At 41.4% G+C, this 23,982-nt stretch overlaps 1 protein-coding gene across 1 annotated transcript in view; it reads right to left on the reverse strand.

Annotated features, from left to right (window-relative positions):
• Nucleotides 1-23,982, reverse strand: part of LOC139741744 (amidase-like) — a 31,066-nt gene that overhangs the window by 2,949 nt on the left and 4,135 nt on the right. The window contains exons 3-9 of the mRNA XM_071652329.1: nucleotides 22,340-22,476; nucleotides 21,626-21,798; nucleotides 19,278-19,417; nucleotides 18,371-18,571; nucleotides 14,910-14,984; nucleotides 13,589-13,754; nucleotides 13,037-13,096 (exon numbers count right to left, since the gene is read on the reverse strand). Coding sequence (XP_071508430.1) covers nucleotides 13,037-13,096; nucleotides 13,589-13,754; nucleotides 14,910-14,984; nucleotides 18,371-18,571; nucleotides 19,278-19,417; nucleotides 21,626-21,798; nucleotides 22,340-22,476 — 952 coding nt within the window. The remainder of the gene's footprint in view (nucleotides 1-13,036; nucleotides 13,097-13,588; nucleotides 13,755-14,909; nucleotides 14,985-18,370; nucleotides 18,572-19,277; nucleotides 19,418-21,625; nucleotides 21,799-22,339; nucleotides 22,477-23,982) is intronic.

Below are 23,982 nucleotides of genomic sequence, written 5' to 3' on the forward strand. Positions count from 1 at the left end.
ATAGACCAGAAACAAAACAATACTGTTTTCAAAACATTTGTGCATCTGCAACAACACCACCCGCTTATCAAGACCAGGACATTTGATTCACTCGTTGTCTACATGTAATAACATCCGTTACCATTTTTACCCTCTTATTGTGTTTGTGCGGGGGGGGGGAGGGGGGGGGGGCTCTTTTGTAGCTTTAAAATGGCCCGAACAGTCCGACCCCGTCTGTACAAGCGATTTGGCCTGATATGGAGAAACAATGTTTATGATTGCATTTTGTAAGCTGCCAACACAGTGGTAGCTACGTAGGTCGTGCACACCACAACAGAATCGTATTTTATGCTAGCCAAAATGAAATCGTAATTATGCAACTGAAGCATTTTACTGTAAATTCATCGCATGTTTTTGTAGGAAATAGCATAGATAAATTGCGTGGGTTTGTTGGAGTTTTCATTGTAGTGTTTAAAATCACTTTTTTTTTTCGGGGGGGGGGGGGGTGGTCTTCACTTCTTAGAGGCGTCAGGATAAGAGAGGGCAGTATTATATAGATGATGACTGGCGGGTGAGGGAACATATCGAATGTTCCGGCCCGAAGGGTTTGAAATGCTATTGAGGGAGGTTATAAGTCCCGAGACGAAGTCGAGGGACTTATGGCCTCCCAAAATAGTATTTCAGACCCTGAGGGTGGAACGTTTGGTACATGTTCCCGACAACAAAAGTCATCATCAGTTATATTATATGCAACGGCGTAAATCCGTACTGAGGAGTGGGGGATGATCGGCGATAGTCACCATTACCACGATTACAAGCCCATAACTGGACCGGCGCAGCCTTGGGAGGGATGGGGTGGAGAAGCTTGGTGCCCCTGTAGAGCCCACTCATGTCAAAATCGCCCACTAATGTCAAAACAACCACTAATGTCATAACACGTCGACGACAAATGACAAAACAAACCACTAATGTCATAACGCGTCGACGACAAATGTCAAACAACCACTAATGTCATAACACGTCGACGACAAATGTCAAAACAACCACTTATGTCATAACACGTCGACGACAAATGTCAAAATCGGATCAACCACTAATGTCATAACACGTCGACGACAAATGTCAAAATTTTCCATTTTTACTGCAAATGTCATAACACGTCGACGACAAATGTTAAAATCGGATTAACCACTAATGTCCTAATACGTCGACGACAAATGTCAAAATTTCCACATTTTCTGCAAAATGTCATGACGCGTCACAAGGGGGGGGGGGGGGGATCGAGGAATTCCATAAAGGGGAGGTGCCTTTTCAAAATCAAAGGCTGGCGCGACCCTCGGCCCCCCCCCCCCCCCCCCCCCATTTTCTTATTTTTATTTCTGTTGTGTTCACAAAATAAAGAGAGGGGGGCACTAAAGGGGGGTGCGCCCCCTCTAAATCCGCGATTGCGTCAACCACAAATATCAATATTGGATTAACCACAAATGTCATAACACGTCGACCACAAAATGTCATAACGCGACACAGGGGCGCATCCATGAATTCCGTAAAAAAGGGGGGCCTTTACAAATTCAAAGGCTGGCGCGACCCCCATTTCTTATTTTTGTTTCTGTTAGTGAGGGTACACGAGAGGGGGAAGCGCCCCCTCTCGATCCATCATTGCGTCAACCACATTATGGAAAAACTCATTGCTTGCATTACAGGGGCGGACTCAGGAATTTTGCAAAGGGGAGGCATCTTTACAAAGTCAAAGGCTGGCGCGACCTTCTTTGACGAAATAAGGAGAGGGGCACTAAAGGGGGATGCGCCCCCTCTCAATCCACGATTGCGTCAACCACAAGTCAAAATCGGGGATTAACCACAAATGCAATAACACGTCGACCACAAATGTCATAACGCGTCACAGGGGGGGGGGGGGAATCCAGGAATTCCGTAAAGGGGGGGGGGGCGCCTTTACAAAATCAAAGGCTGGCGACACTCCCCCCCCCCCCATTTCTTATTTTTGTTTCTGTTGTTTTAACCTAATAATTAGAGTGAGAGTGCACCACAGGGGGATGCGCCTCCTCTCGACCCATCATTGCGTCAACCACAAATATCAAAACTCATTGCTTGCATTACGGGGGCGGATCCAGGAATTTCGTAAAGGGGAGGCGGCTTTACAAATTAAAGGCTACCGCACCCCCCCCCCCCATATTCTTCTTTTTATCTATGTTGTTTTAATAAGCACAAATGACCAAACTCATTGCTTGCATTACAGGGGCGGATCCAGGAATTTCGTAAAGGGGAGGCGGCATTGCAAAGTAAAAGTCTTGCGCGACCCTCCCCCTCCCCTATTTTCTTCTTTTCATTTCTGTTGTGTTGACGAAATAAAGAGATTGTGCACTAATGGGGGATGCACCCCCTCTCAATCCGCGATTGCGTCAACCGCAAATGTCAAAATCGGGGATTAACCACAAATGTCATAATGCGTCGACCACAGATGTCAAAATTTTCAAACTAACTGCAAATGTCCTAACGCGTCACAGGGGTGGATCCAGGAATTCCGTAAAGGGGAGGGGCGCCTTAAAAAAAAAATCAAAGGCTGGCGTGACCCCTCCCCCCATTTTCTTATCTTTATTTCTGTTTTAACATACTATAGTGAGGGGGAACCAAAGGGGGAAGCACCCCCTCTCGATCCATGATTGCGTCAACCACAAATATCCAAACTCATTGCTTGCATTACGGGGGCGGATCTAGGAATTCCGTAAAGGGGAGGCGGCTTTACAAAATAAAAGGCTGGCGCGACCTTCGCCCCCACCCCATTTTCTTATTTTTATTTTTGTTGTGTTGAAAAAAAAAATAAAGAGAAGGGGCACTAAAGGGGGATGCGCCCCCTCTAAATCCGCGATTGCGTCAACCACAAATATCAATATTGGATTAACCACAAATGTCATAACGCGTCACAGGGGCGGATCCAGGAGTTTCGTAAAGGGGAGCCACCTTTACAAAGTTAGAACTGCCTCACCCCGTTTTTTTCTTTTTTATTTCTTTTGTTTAAAAAAAATGAAAGAAGGCAGCAGAGAGGAATGCGCCCCTCTTGATCCGCGATTGCACTATAGGGGCGGGTCTAGGAATTCCACAAAGGGGAGACGCCTTTAAAAAAAATCAAATGCCTGCGCAAGCCACCTCTCCTTTTTTTTTTTTTTTTTTATTTAACTTCTCTCGTGCTAACAAAAATAGAGACGATGAGGGGGTATACCGCCCCCCCCCCCCCTCTCCACCCGCGACTGCGTCAACCACAAGTTTTTGGCAAATCTCATTGTTTGCATTGCATGGGGCGGAACCAGGAATTCCGTAAAGGGGAGGCCCCTTTACAAAAGATTGCCGCACCCCCATTCTTTTTTTTTTTTACGTTTGAACAAAAGAAATAAAAAGAAAAACTAGAAATGTCGCTATGGCGACAGGTATGCCTCCGCAAATTTGCATTATTCTGTCACTAGATATACAGTTTATCTTAAAAATACCAGACAAGAGTATCACAAGATTAGCAAGAAATTGCAGTCACATGTTTGATGGCATATCACAAATTTGTTGAGAGGCGCATTCCTTGAAGTACATACATTTTTATGCGGACTACTAGTAAGTCTTTGCAGAGTGCAATTATTTGGGAATTTTGAAAAGTTTAATGATTGACCTTGCTGTGCATTGTTAAGGTCCAGTTTAGTAATGAAAGGCATATCATGACAATTTTCAGCAAAATTGCTACATTTTCAAAAGCTTGAGCATTTTATCTTTGACTCTATGCTTGACATCTTATATTGTATACCCAAATATGTATGTTTTTCGGGGATATTTTTAGCCATTACATACAAAAACGATGGAAAAACTAGTGAAATTTCAGTACTATATAGAATCCTGACATTGAAAATTATACTAAGACATTTGATAAGACTACCACTGGCTGCTTGTCATTTTATTTTGCATAAAAGTAGCAATTGCTTGCAAGCAATTGCTTCAAGCACAATTACAAGCTTGTCAAGCAAAAGAAAGCCCAAGCCTGTAATTAAATCTTGTGATTGCCCTGCACAAGTTATTGTTTGTGATTTCAACAAAAGGACATCATGCCTGTGGGAACACAAGAACAAAGGCAGGTATGATAGCATGTATATGAAAGGGTGTGTGTATTTACTGACATAGCAGAAGAGCTATAAAATAACAGTCATAAATGCATACACACACACACACACACGCGCGCGCACACACAAGAGCACACACCTACTGGCTGAATCCCATCAGGTTGCACATTGAGAGAGGTCTCCTTGCTTTCCACAGATGTTAGATGTCCTACCCATTTCTAGTCACATTTTGTATGCTAAGCAGTGGACCCTCCCCTTTCGTTGAAGCAAAAAAGTTTCTTTCCATGTCTTAGAAGAAATTTCTTCGTAGATTTATGCTTTTCCTGCAGAACTCTGGCTCTTCTTTTATAAATGTGAAAATGATGTTTAAAAGCAAATATCCCAGTTAAGCCAAAGCTCAAGCTCATTTTACAGAACATAGAAAACCACAGACAATTGCTAGAAAAAAAAAGAGAGAGCTATGTTTTACGTATATATTTTAAAGCAAATGCTTGGTCCCAGAGCAATTGCTAACGAGCAGTAAGAAATCGCTTGTGCTTGCTGGCAAAAGCTTTTGCTCACAAGCAATTCCTTGTTTCAAGCATAAGGCTAGCAAAAGCATTTGCTATTGATCTTTTATGCATTTGGCCTACTCCATATCCTGTTTGTGATGCAATTCAAGACATTGCATTCATGGATGCTTATTACACGCTAAATGTAAATGAGCTATTGCTAAACCTACACATGCAAGTTTAACCCTACCATATAGTATGGTCGCCAATCCTGGTGCTGTTCTGTAAGTGTAATGAGTCACTACTGAAACTGAAGACTACTATCTGCTATTGTACAACTGTAGATGTGCTGATCAAATTACGGTTCAGATCTATTTCTTTTTGGATTTAGATTCTCTTTAAATCCTATATGTGCTGCAAAAGGCATTGCATTCATGGGTGCCTCTTACGTGCTGAATGCAAATGACTCTTGCTAGACCCTAAGTTTAATCCTACCATGTTGTTAGGTTGCCTATCCTAGTGCCGTTCTGTAGGGAGTAACAATTCTAGTGTTGAGGCTTTTCCTCGGTTCACTGATACTCCTGATACTAGGCACCGTGTTTCTAATTTATCACTTGTGTATGACCAGGAAATCTGTATTAATACGTCCTACTAGGGCTGTTGGACTTCAGCCACGATCTTCAAAACGTACTAGCCCAGAATTCTTCTGTCAGGTCATATTCACGGGTTATACTCACTTTCAGGATCAGAAGTTGTAGAACAAGATACAGGGATTTCACTCATCTCAGGATCAACAATTCTTGTAACAGTGTAACAACTGCTAACAGCTCAGGATCAAATGATTTTGTGTCACGATCTTCCCACATTTATAGTGTCTGGAAGAATCCTAGACACATTTCCAACTTCCAATCATAAATCTTCCTGGTAAAACCAACCAATCATCACGAAGAGGCACTGCTGTCACTTGCATTTGTCTCTTAATATGTAAAATAGGATTCAGTGCTCCTCAGACACTCAGTGAGCCAGCCAATCACAGCTTTCCTCCAATCATGCATCTTCCCGGTAAAATAGACCAATCAGCATGAAGAAGGATTGCTATCACTTGCATTTGACTCTATTGCATGCAAAGTAGGATTCAATGTTCCCCAGAAATTTACCATGTTCAGTGAGCCAGCCAATTACAGCTTTCATCCAATCACACATCTTCCCGGTAAAATAGACCAATCAGAATGAAGAAGCATTGCTATCACTTGCATTCAACTCTATCGATGGAAAGTAGGATTCAATGTTCCCCAGAATGTATCCATGTTGAGTGAGCCAGCCAATCACACATCTTCCCAGAAAAATAGACCAATAAACACAAAGAAGCATTGCTAACACTTGCATTGGTCTATTTTACCGGGAAAATGTATGATTGGATGAGAGCTGTGATTGGCTGGCTCAGTGAACATGGTAAAATTCTGTGGAGCATTGCATCCTACTTTGCATAAAATAAAGAGACAAATGCAAGTGATAGCAATGCTGCCCTACTTTGGCAAAAGGAAGCAAGTGACATAGAGTAAAAATGTTACATGTACAAATGAAGAAAATAATTTTTGGGGGTATAGGGCTTTCAGCATGAAAATTTGTGATGAGAAATAATGTTGGTATTCATGCAAGTCATATAGTGATGCTTGTTATGACAATTCAAAGAATTTGATATTCCCATGGAATCTCATTATTATGTAACTTGCTTCCTGTTGCCAAAGTATTATAGATTTGTAGCAAACATGAAAAATCTGGCAAAAGGATGCATGTGACAATCATATCATGAGTATGTTTCTTGCTTCCTTTTGCCAAAGTATTATAGATTTGTAGCAAACATAAAAAATTGGCAAAAGGAAGCAAGTGACAATCGTATCATAAGGATGTCACTTGCTTCCTTTTGACGAAGTATTTTAGATTGTGTGCAATTATATTATTAAATGATTTGGCAAAAGGGGGCAAGTGACAATCAAATCATGAGGCTGTAACTTCCTTCTTTTCGCCAAAGTATTTCAGATTTTTAGGAAACATGAAAAATCTGGCAAAAGGAAGCAAGTGACAATCATATCATGAGAATGTTACTTGCTTCCTTTTGCCAAAGTACTCTAGATTTGTAGCAAACATAAGAAGATTGGCAAAGGAAGCAAGTGGCAATCATATCAGAAGGATGTTACTTGCTCCCTTTTGCCAAAGTATTTTAGATTGTGTGTAAATATAAATGATTTGGCAAAGGGAAGCAAGTAACAATCATGTCATGAGGTTGTAACTTGCTTCCTTTTGCCAATTCTTTTCATGCATTATCTGCACTTGCTTCCTTTTGCAACCCAAATATCTTATAACTTTTGGATTTTCCAGGTAAATAGAGCATGCCTTACATTTGCCAAATCAATGAAAAAGTCAACATTCATAAACATGTCATTTGCTTCCCTTTTGCCAAATTAGGGCAGAATGCTTCTTTGAGTTGATTGGTCTATTTTACTGGGAAGATGTATGATTGGATGAAAGCTGTGATTGGCTGGCTCAGTGAACACTGTAAGATTCTGGGGAACAATCAATCCTATTATGCATACAATCGAGTCAAATGCAAGTGATAGCACTGCTTCTTCATGTTGATTGGTCTATTTTACCGGGAAAATGCATGATTGGAGGAAAGCTGTGATTGGCTGGCTCACTGAGTGTCTGAGGAGCACTGAATCCTATTTTGCATATAGTAAAGAGACAAAAGGAAGTGATAGCAATGCTTCTTCATGTTGATTGGTCTATTTTACCGGGAAGATGTATGATTGGAGGAAAGCTGTGATTGGCTGGCTCACTGAACATGGTAAAATTCTGAGGAGCACTGAATCCTATTTTACATAAAGTAAAGAGACAAAAGGAAGTGATAGCAATGCTTCTTCATGTTGATTGGTCTATTTTACCGGGAAGATGTATGATTGGAAATTGGAAATGTGTCTGGGATTCTCCAAGACAATATAAATATGGAAAGATCATGACACAAAGTCAATTGATCCTGAGCTGTTATCAGTTATCACACCATTTCAAGAACTGCTGATCCTGAGCTGAGTGAAATCCCTGCATCTTGTTCTACAACTTCTGATCCTGAAAGTGAGTATAACCCGTGAATATGACCTGACAGAAGAATTCTGGGCTAGTACGTTTCGAAGATCGTGGCTGAAGTCCAACAGCCCTAGTAGGACGTACGAATACAGATTTCCTGGTCATACACAAGTGATAAATAAGAAACACGGTGCCTAGTATCAGGAGTATCAGTGAACCGAGGAAAAGCCTCAACACTAGAATTGTTACTCCCTACAGAAAGGCACTAGGATAGGCAACCTAACAACATGGTAGGATTAAACTTAGGGTCTAGCAAGAGTCATTTGCATTTAGCACATAAGAGGCACTCATGAATGCAATGCCTTTTGCAGCACATATAGGATTTAAAGAGAATCTTAATCCATTAAATGCAAAAAAAAGTAGATATGAACAATAATTGCATCAGCACATCTACAATAACAGATGGTAGTCTTCAGTTTCAGTAGTCCTAGACTCCCTACAGAACAGCACTAGGATTGGCAACCTATAACATAGTAGGGTCTAGCAAGAGTAACTTGCATTCAGCACATAAGAGGCATCCATGAATGCAATGTCTTTTGCAGCACATACAGGATTTGAATACAATCTAGGTACATAAAAAAATAGATCTATGGATTTAACTGCATGTAGCACATTAAAGGGATCGTACAGTTTTGGTTGAGATCTAATTTCAGGTTTCAATAGTTTTTGGTGAGATAATAAGAAACCTCTTATAAATTATGAAAGAGCATGTTATTCCATGAGGAATTCAATGTTTATTTGATGAAAATTGGTTTTGAAATGGCTGAAATATCCAAAACAGAGCGATTCTAATAAGTGTGGGACCCACACTTTATTATGATCGCTTTGTTTTACAATGTACTTTGTTTTTTGATGTTTCAGTCATTCCAAACCTGATTTTCATCAAATAAACTATAAATTCCTCTCAAAATGATATGTCCAGTACTATTTCGTTCATGTTTTCTTGGCATCTTGCAAAAAGTTAAAAGCCCAATTCTCATCTCCACCAATACTGTACTATCGTTTTAATACAGCATAAGATAGTACTCAATTCAATCACAGTTTACTGCTACCTGAAAGTCAATGTAATCATTTTATCATCAATTACGCTTACAATTCAAATCAAAGGAGATTTTCATATTATACATGTAGGGAGTTTCAGTTCTGGTCGAGGTAAAGATTTAGCTTTTAACGTTTTGCTAGATATTCAGAAACTACTCTATGAGATGTCAAAGAGCATGCAGTTCTAAGGGGTATCAAAAGTTTATTCTATGAAAATTAGTTTTGAAATGGCTGAGATATCCCAAAATAAAGTGAAAATTTTGACATTTTACAGTCCCCAAACTGCTTTTTGTAGCTACATTTTTTCGCTTGCAATTACTCGGCAGCAACATCAGGAGAATAGCATAGCGATTAATGCGAGCGAGCGAAGCAAGCGAGCTTGAAAATTTTGACATTGTACAGTCCCAAAACGGCAGTTTGTAGCTATATTTTTTCGCTTAAGAAATTAAGGGGGGTGGGGCGCACCGGGCGCAACTGCTGGCAATTACTGGCAGCAACATCAGGAGAATGACATAAAGATTATATGCGAGCGAGCTTGAAAATTTTGACATTTCACAGTCCAAAAACTGCCGTTTGAAGCTATATCTTTTTCGCTTTGAAAGGGGGCGCACCGGGCGCAACTGCTGGTAATTACTCGGCAGCAACATTGGGAGAATGGCATGACGATTAAATGCGAGCGAGCGAAGCGAGCGAGCTTGAAAATGTTGACATTTTACAGTCCCAAAACTGCTTTTTGTAGCTACATTTTTTCGCTTTGAAAATTAAGGGGGGGGGGGGCACCGGGAGCAACTGTTGGCAATTACTCGGCAGCAACATCAGGAGAATAGCATAGCGATTAAATGCGAGCGAGCGAAGCAAGCGAGCTTGAAATTTTGACATTGTACAGTCCCAAAACGGCAGCTTGTAGCTATATTTTTTCGCTTAGGAAATTAAGGGGGGTGGGGGTGCACCGGGCGCAACTGCTGACAATTACTGGCAGCAACATCAGAAGAATGACATAAGGATTAAATGCGAGCGAGCTTGAAAATTTTGACATTTCACAGTCCAAAAACTGCCGTTTGTAGCTATATCTTTTTCGCTTTGAAAAATAAGGGGGGGGGCGCACCGGGCGCAACTGCTGGTAATTACTCGGCAGCAACATCGGGAGAATGGCATGACGATTAAATGCGAGCGAGCGAAGCGAACGAGCTTGAAAATTTTGACATTTTACAGTCCAAAAACTGCCGTTTGCAGCTGTACTTTAGGAAATGAAGGGGGTGGGGGCGCACCGGGCGCAACTGCTGGCAATTACTGGCAGCAACATCAGGAGAATGACATATCGATTAAATGCGAGCAGGGAGGTGTTTCTCTTCCCACCTCCCTGATTCGAGAGAGCTTGAAAATTTTGACATCTTACAGTCCCCAAACTGCCGTTTGTAGCTATATATTTTTTTCGCTCTGAAAAATAGGGGGGGGGGGGCACCGGGAGCAACTGCCGGCAATTACTCGGCAGCAACATCAGGAGAATAGCATAGCATGGCATGACGATTAAATGCGAGCGAGCGAAGCGACCGAGCTTGAAAATTTTGACATTTTACAGTCCCAAAACTGCTTTTTGTAGCTACATTTTTTCGCTTTGAAAATTAAGGGGGGGGGGGCACCGAGAGCAACTGCTGGCAATTACTCGGCAGCAACATCAGGAGAATAGCATAGCGATTAAATGCGAGCGAGCGAAGCAGGCGAGCTTGAAAATTTTGACACTGTACAGTCCAAAAACGGCAGTTTGTAGCTATATTTTTTCGCTTAGGAAATTAAGGGGGTGGGGGTGTACCGGGCGCAACTGCTGACAATTACTGGCAGCAACATCAGAAGAATGACATAAGGATTAAATGCGAGCGAGCTTGAAAATTTTGACATTTCACAGTCCCAAAACTGCCGTTTGTAGCTATATCTTTTTCGCTTTGAAAAATAAGGGAGGGGGGACGCACCGGGCGCAACTGCTGGTAATTACTCGGCAGCAACATTGGGAGAATGGCATGACGATTAAATGCGAGCGAGCGAAGCAAGCGAGCTTGAAAATTTTGACATTGTACAGTCCCAAAACGGCAGTTTGTAGCTATATTTTTTCGCTTAGGAAATGAAGGGGATGGGGGCGCACCGGGCGCAACTGCTGGCAATTACTGGCAGCAACATCAGGAGAATGACATATCGATTAAATGCGAGCAGGGAAGTGTTTCTCTTCGCTTTGAAAAATAAGGGGGGCGCACCGGGCGCAACTGCTGGCAATTACCCGGCAGCAACATCAGGAGAATGGCATGACGATTCAATGCGAGCGAGCGAAGCGAGCGAGCTTGAAATTTTGACATTTTACAGTCCAAAAACTGCCGTTTGTAGCTGTACTTTTTTCGCTTTGGAAATTAAAGGATGGGGGCGCACCGGGCGCAACTGCTGGTAATTACTGGCAGCAACAAATATCTCGTAAACACATTTATGATGTAATCTGGGGAAATTTCAATCCCAGAAGTGTATAAAACTTTTCGTACTATTCTGGCAAACTGTTGATAATATGTCTTGCCTTTTCTGTGGGATTGTTTAATTAGGGATTAAAGAATGCATTTTTCTGTTCGTGAGATGAATGTTGTATATCAGTAAAATTGGCTGCGAATAAACTTGTCTTATTAATCTATTGATGTATGTTTGTCAACAGGTGAACTTTCTAGTGCTTTTTGCACATCTCCCATGAAAACAAAAAGAAATCTGATTAATAGGTCTGAACCATTAATCTAAAGCAATGTTCATTAGACTAAAGGAGGTACTTGCATATGGCAAAATATGGGAATCGACACGCGTTCCTTTTGTTTTTTCTGGAGGCAAACGAATTATACTAACTGAGCAAAATCACTGCCAATATGGAGAGGGTAAATGTGTTGCAATTCCTACGACTGAAACTCGTACAAGGCTGTTCACGAACTCGTTTGTTATCTAAAATTTTAGATCTTTGGGTAATTCATGCGGAGCTCGACGTGAGTCGTATCGCGCACGGCATGGTGCACTCGTTCACGCCTACGTCGATGGCCCTACAGACTGTGTTGCATCAAGGAGGTGGGAAGAGCACCTCCCTGGTTGCATGCAGCTGCTTGCCATCTGGTTGTGTGGCTACCAGTAGTTCAACATCCGAAGCATGCATTACGGTCGATATTGCTCTACATGCATTGGCGTGCGAGAGAAGTACGCGAGCGCTGCTAGCACTGTTCAGCAGTATGCTCTCGTCACGAGGCGGGCGTGCGAACGTCATGGCTCATGCATTACAGTATATAGCCTATAACCTAGGTGGGGATGCAGCTGGTCTGATGCGACGAGACTACGAACAGTGGATGCGCGCGAATACGCCGCCTATGATCCAGTTGTTTGTCGTTGTTTTCTTTTTTTTAATCGGTGGCAGTCTTCTTACACGAAAAAAAAAAAAAACTGCGATCGTGGCGCCTAGCGGACGCGGTAGATGCGTCCACTGTTCGTAGTCTCGCCCCATCAGATGTATCGCTTGGCAAAGACAATTATCTCGCTGCATCATACGTTTCAGCAAATTACAAAGACAATAACTGCATTCTCCGCCTAGATTATAGGCTATGCAATAATCCATCATGCTGAAATCAACATCACCACATTTCTTTTTGTTTGTTTGTTTTTTTGTTCCTACATCTTTTTCTTGGGAGAATTTCAGGGGGGGGGATATTTGTACAGGCCATCCCCCCCTCCTTCAAAAGTGGGGGGGGGGGATATATCCCCCCATCCCCCCCCCCCCCCGGGATTTACGCCCATGGTACAGGCCACCCCCCCCCCCCCCGGGATTTACGCCTCTGATTATATGGGTTAGTCAAATACGTCAAATACGTCAACGTCAACCACCGCCACCACCAGCAGCACAACGCACTGGATCGATCGCTCGCGCAGAGCCAAATGTACTGTGCGCGCGCGGTCCTAGGCCTTCTGTCATTTGTTACGTGAAAATGTTTTCCCATGGGAGAACATTACAAAGAATGTTCGCCCATGGGCGAACATAACGAGTGTACCTCCATCACGTGACTGTGTTTAGCCAATCACTAACCGGTATTTGACTAACCCATTTAATATAATCGAGTTCTTACGGTCGTTCTGGCTTAGTGTTTTCTGCATCAGCAGAGTCATGATGAAATATTTTGATGTATGCCTGCATGATCTGACTGAAATGACGAAAATGACGAAAATGACGTCGGCCGTTTTTGATTAAATTGAAGTAAAATATGAACTTGCCTCCATGACGAATGACGGTTTCGTAAATCCCCTCACCAATGCAGCTCCATATACCGGGTGCTGGAAAATGTTTACAAAATTCCACTTTAAATTAACAACACAGTAGGCCTGATAGTAGGGTACAAGATTACATGAAAAAAAAAAGTATTAATAAATAATAATGTGTATGTGTAAATGCCTTGTGTAAGACCATTGTGTAAGGTATGTAACGTATGCATAACATAATACGCATACATTACTGCTTTATTTAAAATCTGAATACCGCCGCATGGTGAAACATTAGATTGTGGCGTAATTTTACACACAAAATACATGATTGGGTGTCAGGGATGTTGGAACGATCCGGTGAGTGTGAACTAAAAAACAAACAAACAAAAATAAATAAATAAATAACATGCAATTAAAATGAAAATGCAGGAGAATTAAGCAGCCGAATCGGTCACAGTATCAAATATAGAAGGCAGTGTTTGAGCACTCTTTTGACATCTTGCAATTCTTAAGAAAAATGAAAATTTTGGTATAAATATGGTAATTATATGTCTGAAAACATACCGTGAGCATGCAGAGGAACAGAGATTTCTCGAACCACCACTCCCATTCCTCTAAGACGTAAGACTGTCTCCTCGACCAGGGAATTAACGTCCATCTGTGCCATCGGAGTTCTGAACCCCTCGCGCAACAGGCCTATCTTCATACCAGTTACCGAACCACCGCTGAGCTATATACACAGAGAAATACAAATAAACAAACAAATAAACATTTCAGCACTGGAACTTTCTGATCCTAATGCCAACCTTTGCTTCGTTCTTGCCAAGACATACAGTGTGGGAGTTAGCATCGTAAGCTCATCAGGCCTAACCTCACTCTAAGTAATCATGTCAATCTTACAAAAATATCGATATTGAGAGGCAGTGAAGAGCTAATCAGCGCTCACCTTTCAAAAGAAAATCCAGCACAGTTACAGTCATGAGCATGTACATTAGAACCCTGTAAAAAATCCAAATTTGCTGGCATATTGACTCTGGTGTTGACTGCGACTTGTCAGAATCACTATGACAACGCTAATGTTTATACTCAGTCCTACATTTACTAAAATCGTAGGCAGGGCTCGACACTAACGGTGGCCCGGTGGCCCGGGGCCACCAAAAATGAAAGTCGGGCCACCAAATTTCAAAAAAGGGCAAATTTGGTGGCCCGCCTCGAGCCACCAAAATATTTTGAAAAGTATGTCAATAAATTCGTAACTTTTTGCGCCGGAAATTAGCAGTTAAATTTGTTCAAAGGATGGATGAAAAGGACTGAATGAATGCCTGAGAGTGAGTGTTGCAAGTTTGTTGAAGTTTATTTATGAGTAGATATGTCCAACTTCTAATTCTTACTATCATAAATCTTAAATATTTGACTCATTAAAAAAAGGACTTTTAATGTTTTTTATTGTTGTTTTTTTCGGGACACCAAATTTTTCTCTCGGGCCACCAAAAATTTGAAATTTAGGATTTTGGTGGCCCCATCGGGCCACCAAACAAAAAAGTTAGTGTCGAGCCATGTCGTATAGGACAGTCTTGCATAGCGTGTTATTACCTACTTTTTAAGCAATGCACGAACAAAGTTTATTATAACCACGATCATTATTGTAGTCTTTTTACATTTCTTTGTTTCCCCAAATTTTTATAGCCAAGTTATGTCATTTCTTTTGTTATACTATCTTGTCTCTAAATAATACTGTATAGTCTTACAAAATAAAGCTATGCCATAGTTGAAAAAAAAAAACCAGTGATAAATGAAAAACAACGTGAAGTCAACATCCACGGGCAAGAATTTTCCAGATTGTGGCTGTTGAGCTCTTTAAAGCAATAAACAGTCACCATCGTACCTCCTTTGTATACTCGGGAACCTTGACGTGTGGACACTGTCTCGGGTCGTTTCCACTGTCGTATCCAGCTATAACCTGCGTGATATAAAGCCATATCACAAAAAAAAAAACTATTACAATCATCCCACATGACGTGGAAACATCTCGACGGTGATAAAATGCCTTAAACAAGTGTCTGTGTTTGAAAAAAAAACTGTATACGTATATATATATATATATATATATACATACATAACTGTCATATAAACATTAACTTGAAATCATGTTTTTCGTAAATGCGGAAAGGGAAGAGAAATTGGGTAAGAAACCTTCATCATCGACGAACTGCCCATTACGGCAGACAGCCGTAATGGGCTGTCTGCTGACAAGATATCTATTTCTGATACGGATAACACTGAAATCATTACCATCAACACCAAGGGAGTATCTGTCAGTTCGGTGTATAAACCTCCATCCATCATATTTGACATTCCCCCTGATGTCACCAGCGGTCGCATCAATGTTGTCATCGGAGACTTTAACAGCCATCATGTCAATTGGGGTTATGCTGAAACTAATGAAGATGGTGAGCTAGTCGAGAGCTGGGCAGACTCCAACCAGCTGTCTCTCATTCATGATGCCAAGCTCCCCCCTTCCTTCAACAGCTCACGATGGAGGCGGGGGTACAACCCAGATCTGATTTTCACATCCAGTATTGTTGCCAATCAGTGTGAGAAGAATGTTCTGGATCCCATTCCCCACACACAACATCGGCCAATAGGTCTCAAGATCACTGCAGTCATCCCTCCCCGTGCTGTTCCCTTCAGGCGACGTTTCAATCTCAAGAAAGCCGACTGGAAGGGCTTCTCTGATGACCTAGACTCTGCTATTCTAGATCTTCCCGCTACCCCTGACAATTATGATGCTTTTGTAGAATCAGTTAAATCATCATCGCGCCATAACATTCCTCGTGGCTGCCGCACAAGGTACATCCAGGGCTTGACTGATGACTCTAAAGCATTATATGATGACTACATCTTGCGTTTTGAGGATGACCCTTTTAGTGATGACACCATTGAGCTTGGTGAAGCCTTAGCTAATTCCATCACTGAAGAAAGGCGGAAGAAATGGCAAGAGCTCATTGAAAGCACAGATATGACTCATAGTAGCAGGAAAGCCTGGAAGACCATCCGCATCCTAGGAAATGACTACACAAAGCCGCAGCCAAGGCCGCAAGTCACCGCTGACCAGGTTGCCCACCAACTCCTCTTGAATAGCCGGGGAAATCCAAATCACCGTCCTCAGAGGGCTAAACTTCCCAGAGCTGCTAATGCATCCTCACAAGACGCCACAAGTTTCACAAGGCCATTCACAATGAGTGAACTGGAATCTGCAATGAAGTCTATGAAAAACAACAAGGCTGCAGGTCTTGATGATGTCCTAGTGGAACAGATCAAACACTTCGGGCCAGGTGCACGCAGATGGCTTCTTGATATGGTCAACGAATGTGTTAAGTCCAACAAGATCCCAAAGATGTGGAGGAAAGCAAAAGTCATTGCTCTACTGAAACCTGGCAAAGACCCTGCCATCCCTAAGAGCTATAGGCCGATATCCCTACTCTGCCACATGTACAAGCTGTTTGAACGCCTCCTCCTGAACCGCATAGCATTGTTCGTTGATGATCACCTTATCCCGGAGCAGGCGGGTTTCAGACCGGGAAAATCATGTACAGGACAACTACTGAACCTCACGCAGTACATCGAGGATGGTTTTGAGAACAGAAAAATCACTGGTGCTGCCTTTGTCGATCTTTCTGCAGCATACGACACAGTCAATCACCGTATCCTTGCCAAGAAACTGTATGAGATGACCTCAGATGTTAGACTCACAAAGTTGATCTGCAACATGCTATCAAACCGCAGATTCTTCGTAGACCTCGGTGGTAGAAAGAGTAGATGGAGGACACAGAAGAACGGACTTCCTCAAGGGAGTGTGCTTGCCCCTTTGTTGTTTAACATCTACACAAACGATCAACCTACTCAACCAGACACTAGACGCTTCCTCTATGCTGATGACCTTTGCATTGCATCTCAAAAGGACACCTTCGAAGAAGTAGAGGACTCCCTCTCCAGTGCACTGGACTTACTCATTCCCTACTATGCCAACAATCATCTAAGAGCTAACCCAGACAAAACACAAATCAGTGTGTTTCATCTTAAGAATAGGGAAGCCAGCCGTCAACTACGGATTAGTTGGTATGGGAAACGCCTGCAACATGTATCCAAGCCAGTCTACCTGGGGGTGACACTTGACAGGTCCCTCACTTTCAAGGATCACATCATTAAGACCAAGGCAAAGGTGGCATCAAGGAATAGTATCCTCCGAAAGCTCACTTATACGAAGTGGGGTGCTGACGGGAAGACGGTACGTACAACAGCACTGGCTTTATGCTACCCTACAGCTGAGTATGCGTCACCTGTCTGGAGTAGATCAGCTCATGCCACTAAGATTGACACTGTTCTAAACTCTTCATGTCGTGCTATTACTGGTTGCCTAAAGCCCACAAAGGTTGAAGACCTCTACCTACTGAGTGGGATTGCTCCTCCAAGCATCCGTAGGACCGTTGCATCCCAGAAGGAAAAGCTGAAGCAAGAAAATGACCCTCGCCATCCTCTCTTCAATCATGATCATTCAAGAAAGAGGCTAAAATCCAGGCGCAGCTTCATGCATTCTGTAAAGGCCCTGAACAAAAGCCCTGACAAGCAGCGTGTATCCATGTGGATTGAACGTCTTACCCATACACCGCATACAGTGTCTACTACCGGCCCTAAGGAAACTACACCATCAGGTGCCAGTGAGGCATGGCCTTTCTGGTCTTGCTGCAATCGCCTAAGAAGTGCTGTCGGCCGCTGCAAATCTAACCTAGCAAAGTGGGGGTATAGTGAGAATGATGACACCACCTGCCTGTGTGGAGAGGAGCAGACTATGCAACATCTCCTGGTCTGTCCACTTCTACCAGAGCCTTGCACAAAGGAGGATCTGGCAGCTCTAACGCCCTGTGCCAGGCAGTGCATCCAACATTGGACTGGACGAATCTAACGTTCCTTTCTGCGTAGTGACTCGAGAAGAAGAAGAAGAATCGACGAACGGGTAAAGGATGAACCAGGAGTTGGCAAGAATAATGTTTACGCGGAATATGTATACCTGTACTAATGTTTGATAAGATTGCCTACAGAGATACACTAAATACTCTAGTCTTGATTTAAGTGGGCTAAGGACTAATATCTATTCTAATCGGTGATATCGTTGGTCTCTATCTTTGTTCTGCCTTTGAACTCTTTTCTAAACATAAACCAGGAGATTTCATAGAAGATTCTTGCTTTTTATTCAGTATCCTTCAAAAATGGTTATTCTCATGAGATGGCATAAATTCTGATATGAAAGACATGTTTTATGATTCTACTCAGCATCCATGTCATTACTTCAAGTAACTGGGCACATTCTTGGACCGTCCTTGCCATAGGTCCCAAGTGGTCCAGCGCTGGTTCCATGGCCATGGCGCCAGTGTAGGGGACAAGGCCATGGGTAGGCTTCAGACCAACAATCCCGGTCCACGCCGCTGGCATACGTACAGATCCTCCTTGGTCGCCTCCAATAGCCATGTCCACGTCTCGCATCAAGACCTGATACGGAAAGAGAATAAACCTATAACGGGCTTTGGAAATGACAGGGAAACACACTTTTTTTTTTTTTTTCAAATGATAGAATTTATTGATTTCTCGAAGCAACATAATTTTACAGAGGATAAATGAATTACAAAGTTATTACTTCAACACAAAAACATTTCTTTGATACAAACAATTTAAACACATATCTGTGATTTTATACTTTTTTTTCAAATATTTAAAAAATACAATTTACTAAATAATACAATGTAGACTGTTCTTTCAAGAAAATAGATCTTGATCAACATCCACTCTTTATAGGCCTAAACAGTTACCCAACAAAGGCGCTACATGAGAATTAAAGGACATGAAAAGATCGTTTGGTACTTGGACTACCGGACCCTCATGTCGTAATCCACGAGAGAATATGACATTAGATTTTTTTATGTCCTATAACTGGGCAATGAAGATAATCTTCCTCGCAACATACTATAGCACTCAAAACTTCCAGGTGAGTTAGCGGGACATGATATCAATATCAGGTACAGTGCATAGGAACTCTTAAAACTCACACACATAAACAAAATACAACTTTAACAAAAAAGGGTATGTTGGATTCGTTGTGCACAGGAATGATTCAAGTCATTTACAATATCCGCGCGAAAGTCAAATCCATATCATGCACGCAAAATGGGTAATCATCAAGACAGTGGTTGGATCTTACCGCGACAGCGCTCCCAGAACTTGATCCACCTGCGGACCTCCGGACATCGTGTGGGTTCTTCACCGGGCCATTGGCTGCTGTGTAGCTGGTGCCAGACAAGCACAGGTTCTCACACACAGTCTTTCCCGCTATAACACCCCCTTTGAGGATGTTAGGAGCATAAATGAAAAGACTGAAATTACTCATTGTGTCTGTAATATCATTTTCAGTCCCTATTGCTTTGTGTCTATATGGGGAAATCAGGCAAGCTGATATTACATCTATACACCGCCAACACTCACTTCAGGTAAGTACTATGATAATACGTGTAATAAGTTCAATTACAAAGCGCAGAACCTATGTACATAACTTTCTGCGCTGCAAGCGCTCCTGATACGTCATGTATGATGAGTAGTTACTTAGTAGATAAAAATATGTGATATAAGCCTTGTTTTAACCCTAACTAGGCAGGGGGGGGGGGCCCTCCGAGCCCCCCCCCCCCCTCGACGTTCCGCGCGATGTATCGCAATCGCAAAAAGCTATCGCTGCGACGTTTCATGACTTTTTTCTTTCGAGTCTCCCGCATCTTTTGACACCAAATTTGCGACTCCCGGGCGCGCGGTTCCGAAGTTACGCATCAACATGTACATGCATGTCAGACCAAAAATTGCTCAAAAACGTGAATTCGTGTACAATTTCAATGCAAACTGTGCTTACAGTCAAATTTCATAAGAGCATGATTATTTTGGTGTCTTATTAATTAAAATCAATGAATAACATATTTTCTTGTTTGAAGCGATGTCGCGGACAAATTTCATCGAAAAAACAATGAAAAACATAAAGTCGAAAAAACAAGGAAATACATAAGAAATTCAAAAAACAATAAAATACTTAAGAATTTTTCTCTGATATCACAATTTTTTTAAAACATTTGCTAAGGACACTAAAAAGAATATTTACACAAAAAAATGTGCCTGTTTTGAGCTTTATTTTGTGATTTATACCAAATAGTCTGATTTCATGCATCAGTATGCATAAATTAGCATAATTTAGCATAAATGATAATTTTTTGAAAAATTAAAGGACAAGTTCACCTTCATAAACATAAGGATTGAGAGAATGTAGCAATATTAATAGAACACATCATTGAAAGTTTGAGGAAAATCAGACAATCCGTTCAAAAGTTATGAATTTTTGAAGTTTTTGTGCAGTACCCGCTGGATGAGAAGACTACTGCAGTGTATGAATAACTTAGATGTCACATGCGTACAACAATATAAGGAAAATATAAAGAGAATTTCACAAAATTCCATCTTTTGAAAAAAGTACACATTCCCCTGACTCGTTACCGATAAATGTTATGGGTAATATTATTCCCCCTGCCTTTAGAAAGAGGCAAGTCAATTGCTCTTTTATTATGCGAAAAAAAGTGAAAATATGTTGAATTTTCTTTTTTTTTTCTTTATACTGTTGTACGCATATGACTCACAAGCTGTAGTAGTCTCCTCATCCAGCGGTTCCAACACAAAAATTTAAAAAATTCATAACTTTTGCATCGATTGTCCAATTTTCCTCAAACTTTCACTGATGTGTTCTACTAATATTGTTGCATTTTCTCAATCCTTATGTTTATGAAGGTGAACTTGTCCTTTAACTTCATGGTATTTTAGATTACATCATAGGCAATGTGTGTGCCAACTTTCGTCGCGATCGCGCGGTCGACGGCCGAGATCTGGAGGGGGGGGGGGGCCTGAGAGCCCCCCCCCCCCCCCGGCTCTAGGGTTAAAGAATACCACAGTTCTAGATTTTCTACAGTTTGGGAGCTCCACAAGCAAAATGTTCGGTTTCCTGTTAGTTTTCATTGTTCGGGATTTGTAGCAGATGAGAGTCTTTTTATAGAACTAAACAGATTATGAGTATGTTTGTGAGACTTACGTACTAATAGATGTAGGGGCTTGACTATAGTTATGCGCTTGTATGCAATACGCAAGATTTTAAAGATTAGTCCTATTCGTTGGCGAATAAAAAAGCCAGTTTTATAGCTCTTTCAGAAGAGGAGAGATCCTTGAGAATCTTGATTTACTGCAGATCAGCCCAGCAGAATTAAAATGTGCTTTGGACTCGCAGCAGTCGCCAAACGTGTCGGTGAGAATGAGAGGGTCAATATGATAACCCATTACAATAGTCTGACTTGGTGTTAAGGATTTTTTTATTGCTCCTCTTATAATTATGTTATCATTTTGTCACTTCTTATATCTGGAAGTCTGTTGATCTGTCAGGAATGAAGGTCAGATTGTGGATAAATTCCATTCTCTGCAGAAACTGGACGGCAGGCGGAAAGGATAAAAGGACAAGAAACACACACACACCTGCGTCTAATATCCTCGTCACAACAGTTGCGTCGAAGTCGGGAGTGTATCCGTTCATAGCGTGGCAGCCATTTAGCATTGGAACGCCGGCCACAGCAACATTGTCCTTGATGGCCACCCGTTTTCCCAGCAGCTTCCCGCTCTTGGCGCCATGGATTTCACACTTCCAATTCCTGTATCAGAATCAGTGTTACATAATACTTCATTCCGCTCTTTACACACTGAAAAGCATTTTGCTTGATTTTCCTTCACAACAAGTATTATGCTTTTTCATCTACCTTTAATTCATTGTCTACGAACACGATACAAAATTATGATCGACACCGCGCAACCAAAATTCAGTTTTTGTAGCGCGTAGAAATTTTTGTAGCGTCAACACAGATTAGTGGGTACGACGGCCAAGTCCTATTCTATTATCTCTCTCACTTTTATATATTACATTGTACTTTAATCAATTTCAGGATGTCAAACAAAAGCTACTTACTTGTCAATTCTTTTCTCTTACGATTTATCATTAAGATTATTCTGTTACACTTTGACTCTTTACTTAAGATCGCATTGGACATTGCATATACTTGCAGACCAGACATTGCAGACTGCATATTGACACGCTTATTATGGCATGCATGTGCATTAAGTTGAACAATCCTGATATCCAATGAGAGAAAGCAGAATAATACAATGTATACTCCAAAGGATTAAATGAAATGTTACCATGCATTGTATGGATTTTCTCTTTGGTCTGGTCGATGCCCTGGTAGGCGTGGGTACCTGGTGGGTAACCTCGGCTCCGCAAGATGTGTGATGTTGTTTATAGACTGGATACTTTCCCCGATAAGGGTTTTACAGATCTATAGGGCGAAAGAGAAAGAGACAATACACACTTTGATTCACGTCAAGAAACTTGATAGTGTTTCTCATGGCACTCGGAAACACAAGATCCATCATAACATTTCAGGACTAATCTGTTTCCAAATCAGCTTTGAATTCACCTAAATATTGGCATGCTATCGTGTAGTTTTACTCGTGATAAATTTTAATCACAAAATAACCCTAAATGAGGGCAAGGGAACTTATTTCGTTTGTATTCGATTGGTAAAGGAGGCAAACTAAACAAGGACATCATGATTAATGTCTCAGGATAAAAACACAAATATAACATGATCTATTAGCGTATGCATTCATGTATGAATACATACATCTTTCTGGGAAGAAGACAAGTACTTCGATATTTTAGTCCTCCACAAAAGGGAGATGTCTGAGAAAGGGAAGGGTGTGAGAGGAGTTAACTATCCCCCATCTCGCGGGGCGAACTCCGAAATTTATTGTACATTATAAAACCGCATTTTAAGAGCCTTTCAGGAAAAAATATGCCGGACGCAAAATGTGCATTTCTTATTAAAGCAATGTCTTCTCTGGCCACATCTGACATCATTATTTCGTAAAACTCTCGTTTAAGACCAAAAGTTGCATTTTCTCTTTCTCCAGTCACACTGTTGTCAAATAGTGGGACTGTATGGTAAAGTAAGCATTATTTTGGAGCATCAATCTGCAAAAAAAAAAGACAGAAAGAACGAGAAAAGTCTTCACATGTAGTTTCCTCTGTGAGGACACTCTTCGTCTCTTGAGGGACATTTTACAGTGAGTATATATATATATTTTTTTCAGGTTTGTAAAGGGGGGGGGGGGGAGTCCTGTCTTTACCTTCCCTTCTTGGTGTGGATAGTGAGGAACCAAATGAGCATTAAACATACAACTGGTTTTACCAAAATGTGTCCTTCTATGATGTGCAAAGAGGATGAAAATTACAAGTACAAGAAAATCCCTTCGCAAACAAACAAACAAACAAACAAAACAAGCAAGCAAGCGATCAAACAAACAAACAGTAAGCTGATTAGAGATCCGAAGGGTCAATCACTATGGTCTTGCGCTAGTACAATTGCAAGTTCTCCTTCCACGCATTGCTGCAAAAAGGGGTATGTAATTTTAGTGGTTATTTGTACACTGTGATATTCTATCACATATGGAACTACATGATTGTATTACTAAGCATAAGGGTGAAGAAGATTTGACCATGACTACATGGATTATGTCCATTGGAACAAAGTGAGCATCCCTATTACCTTTAGGATGCTGATACCTGCCAAGTTTTGTTAAAATCCGTTATGCAATGTTTTATTGCATTTGCATTTGAAAAAGAGGCTGAAAAGGGGTAATAAATTTACCCGGGACACACGATGGACGCCGAACCTTTGACTCATGTGAGCTAAAGACAAAAAGAGTTAGATGAACAAATTTACTGTAACATTCCCTTAAATAAACTCCATTTGATGTATTCAGAAATTTTTAAAACGGCA

This window comes from Diadema antillarum, unplaced genomic scaffold, assembly GCF_040938485.1.
Source record: "Diadema antillarum isolate AM-2024a unplaced genomic scaffold, OU_Dant_1.0 seq00000950_RagTag, whole genome shotgun sequence".
Classification (NCBI taxonomy): Eukaryota; Metazoa; Echinodermata; class Echinoidea; order Diadematoida; family Diadematidae; genus Diadema; species Diadema antillarum.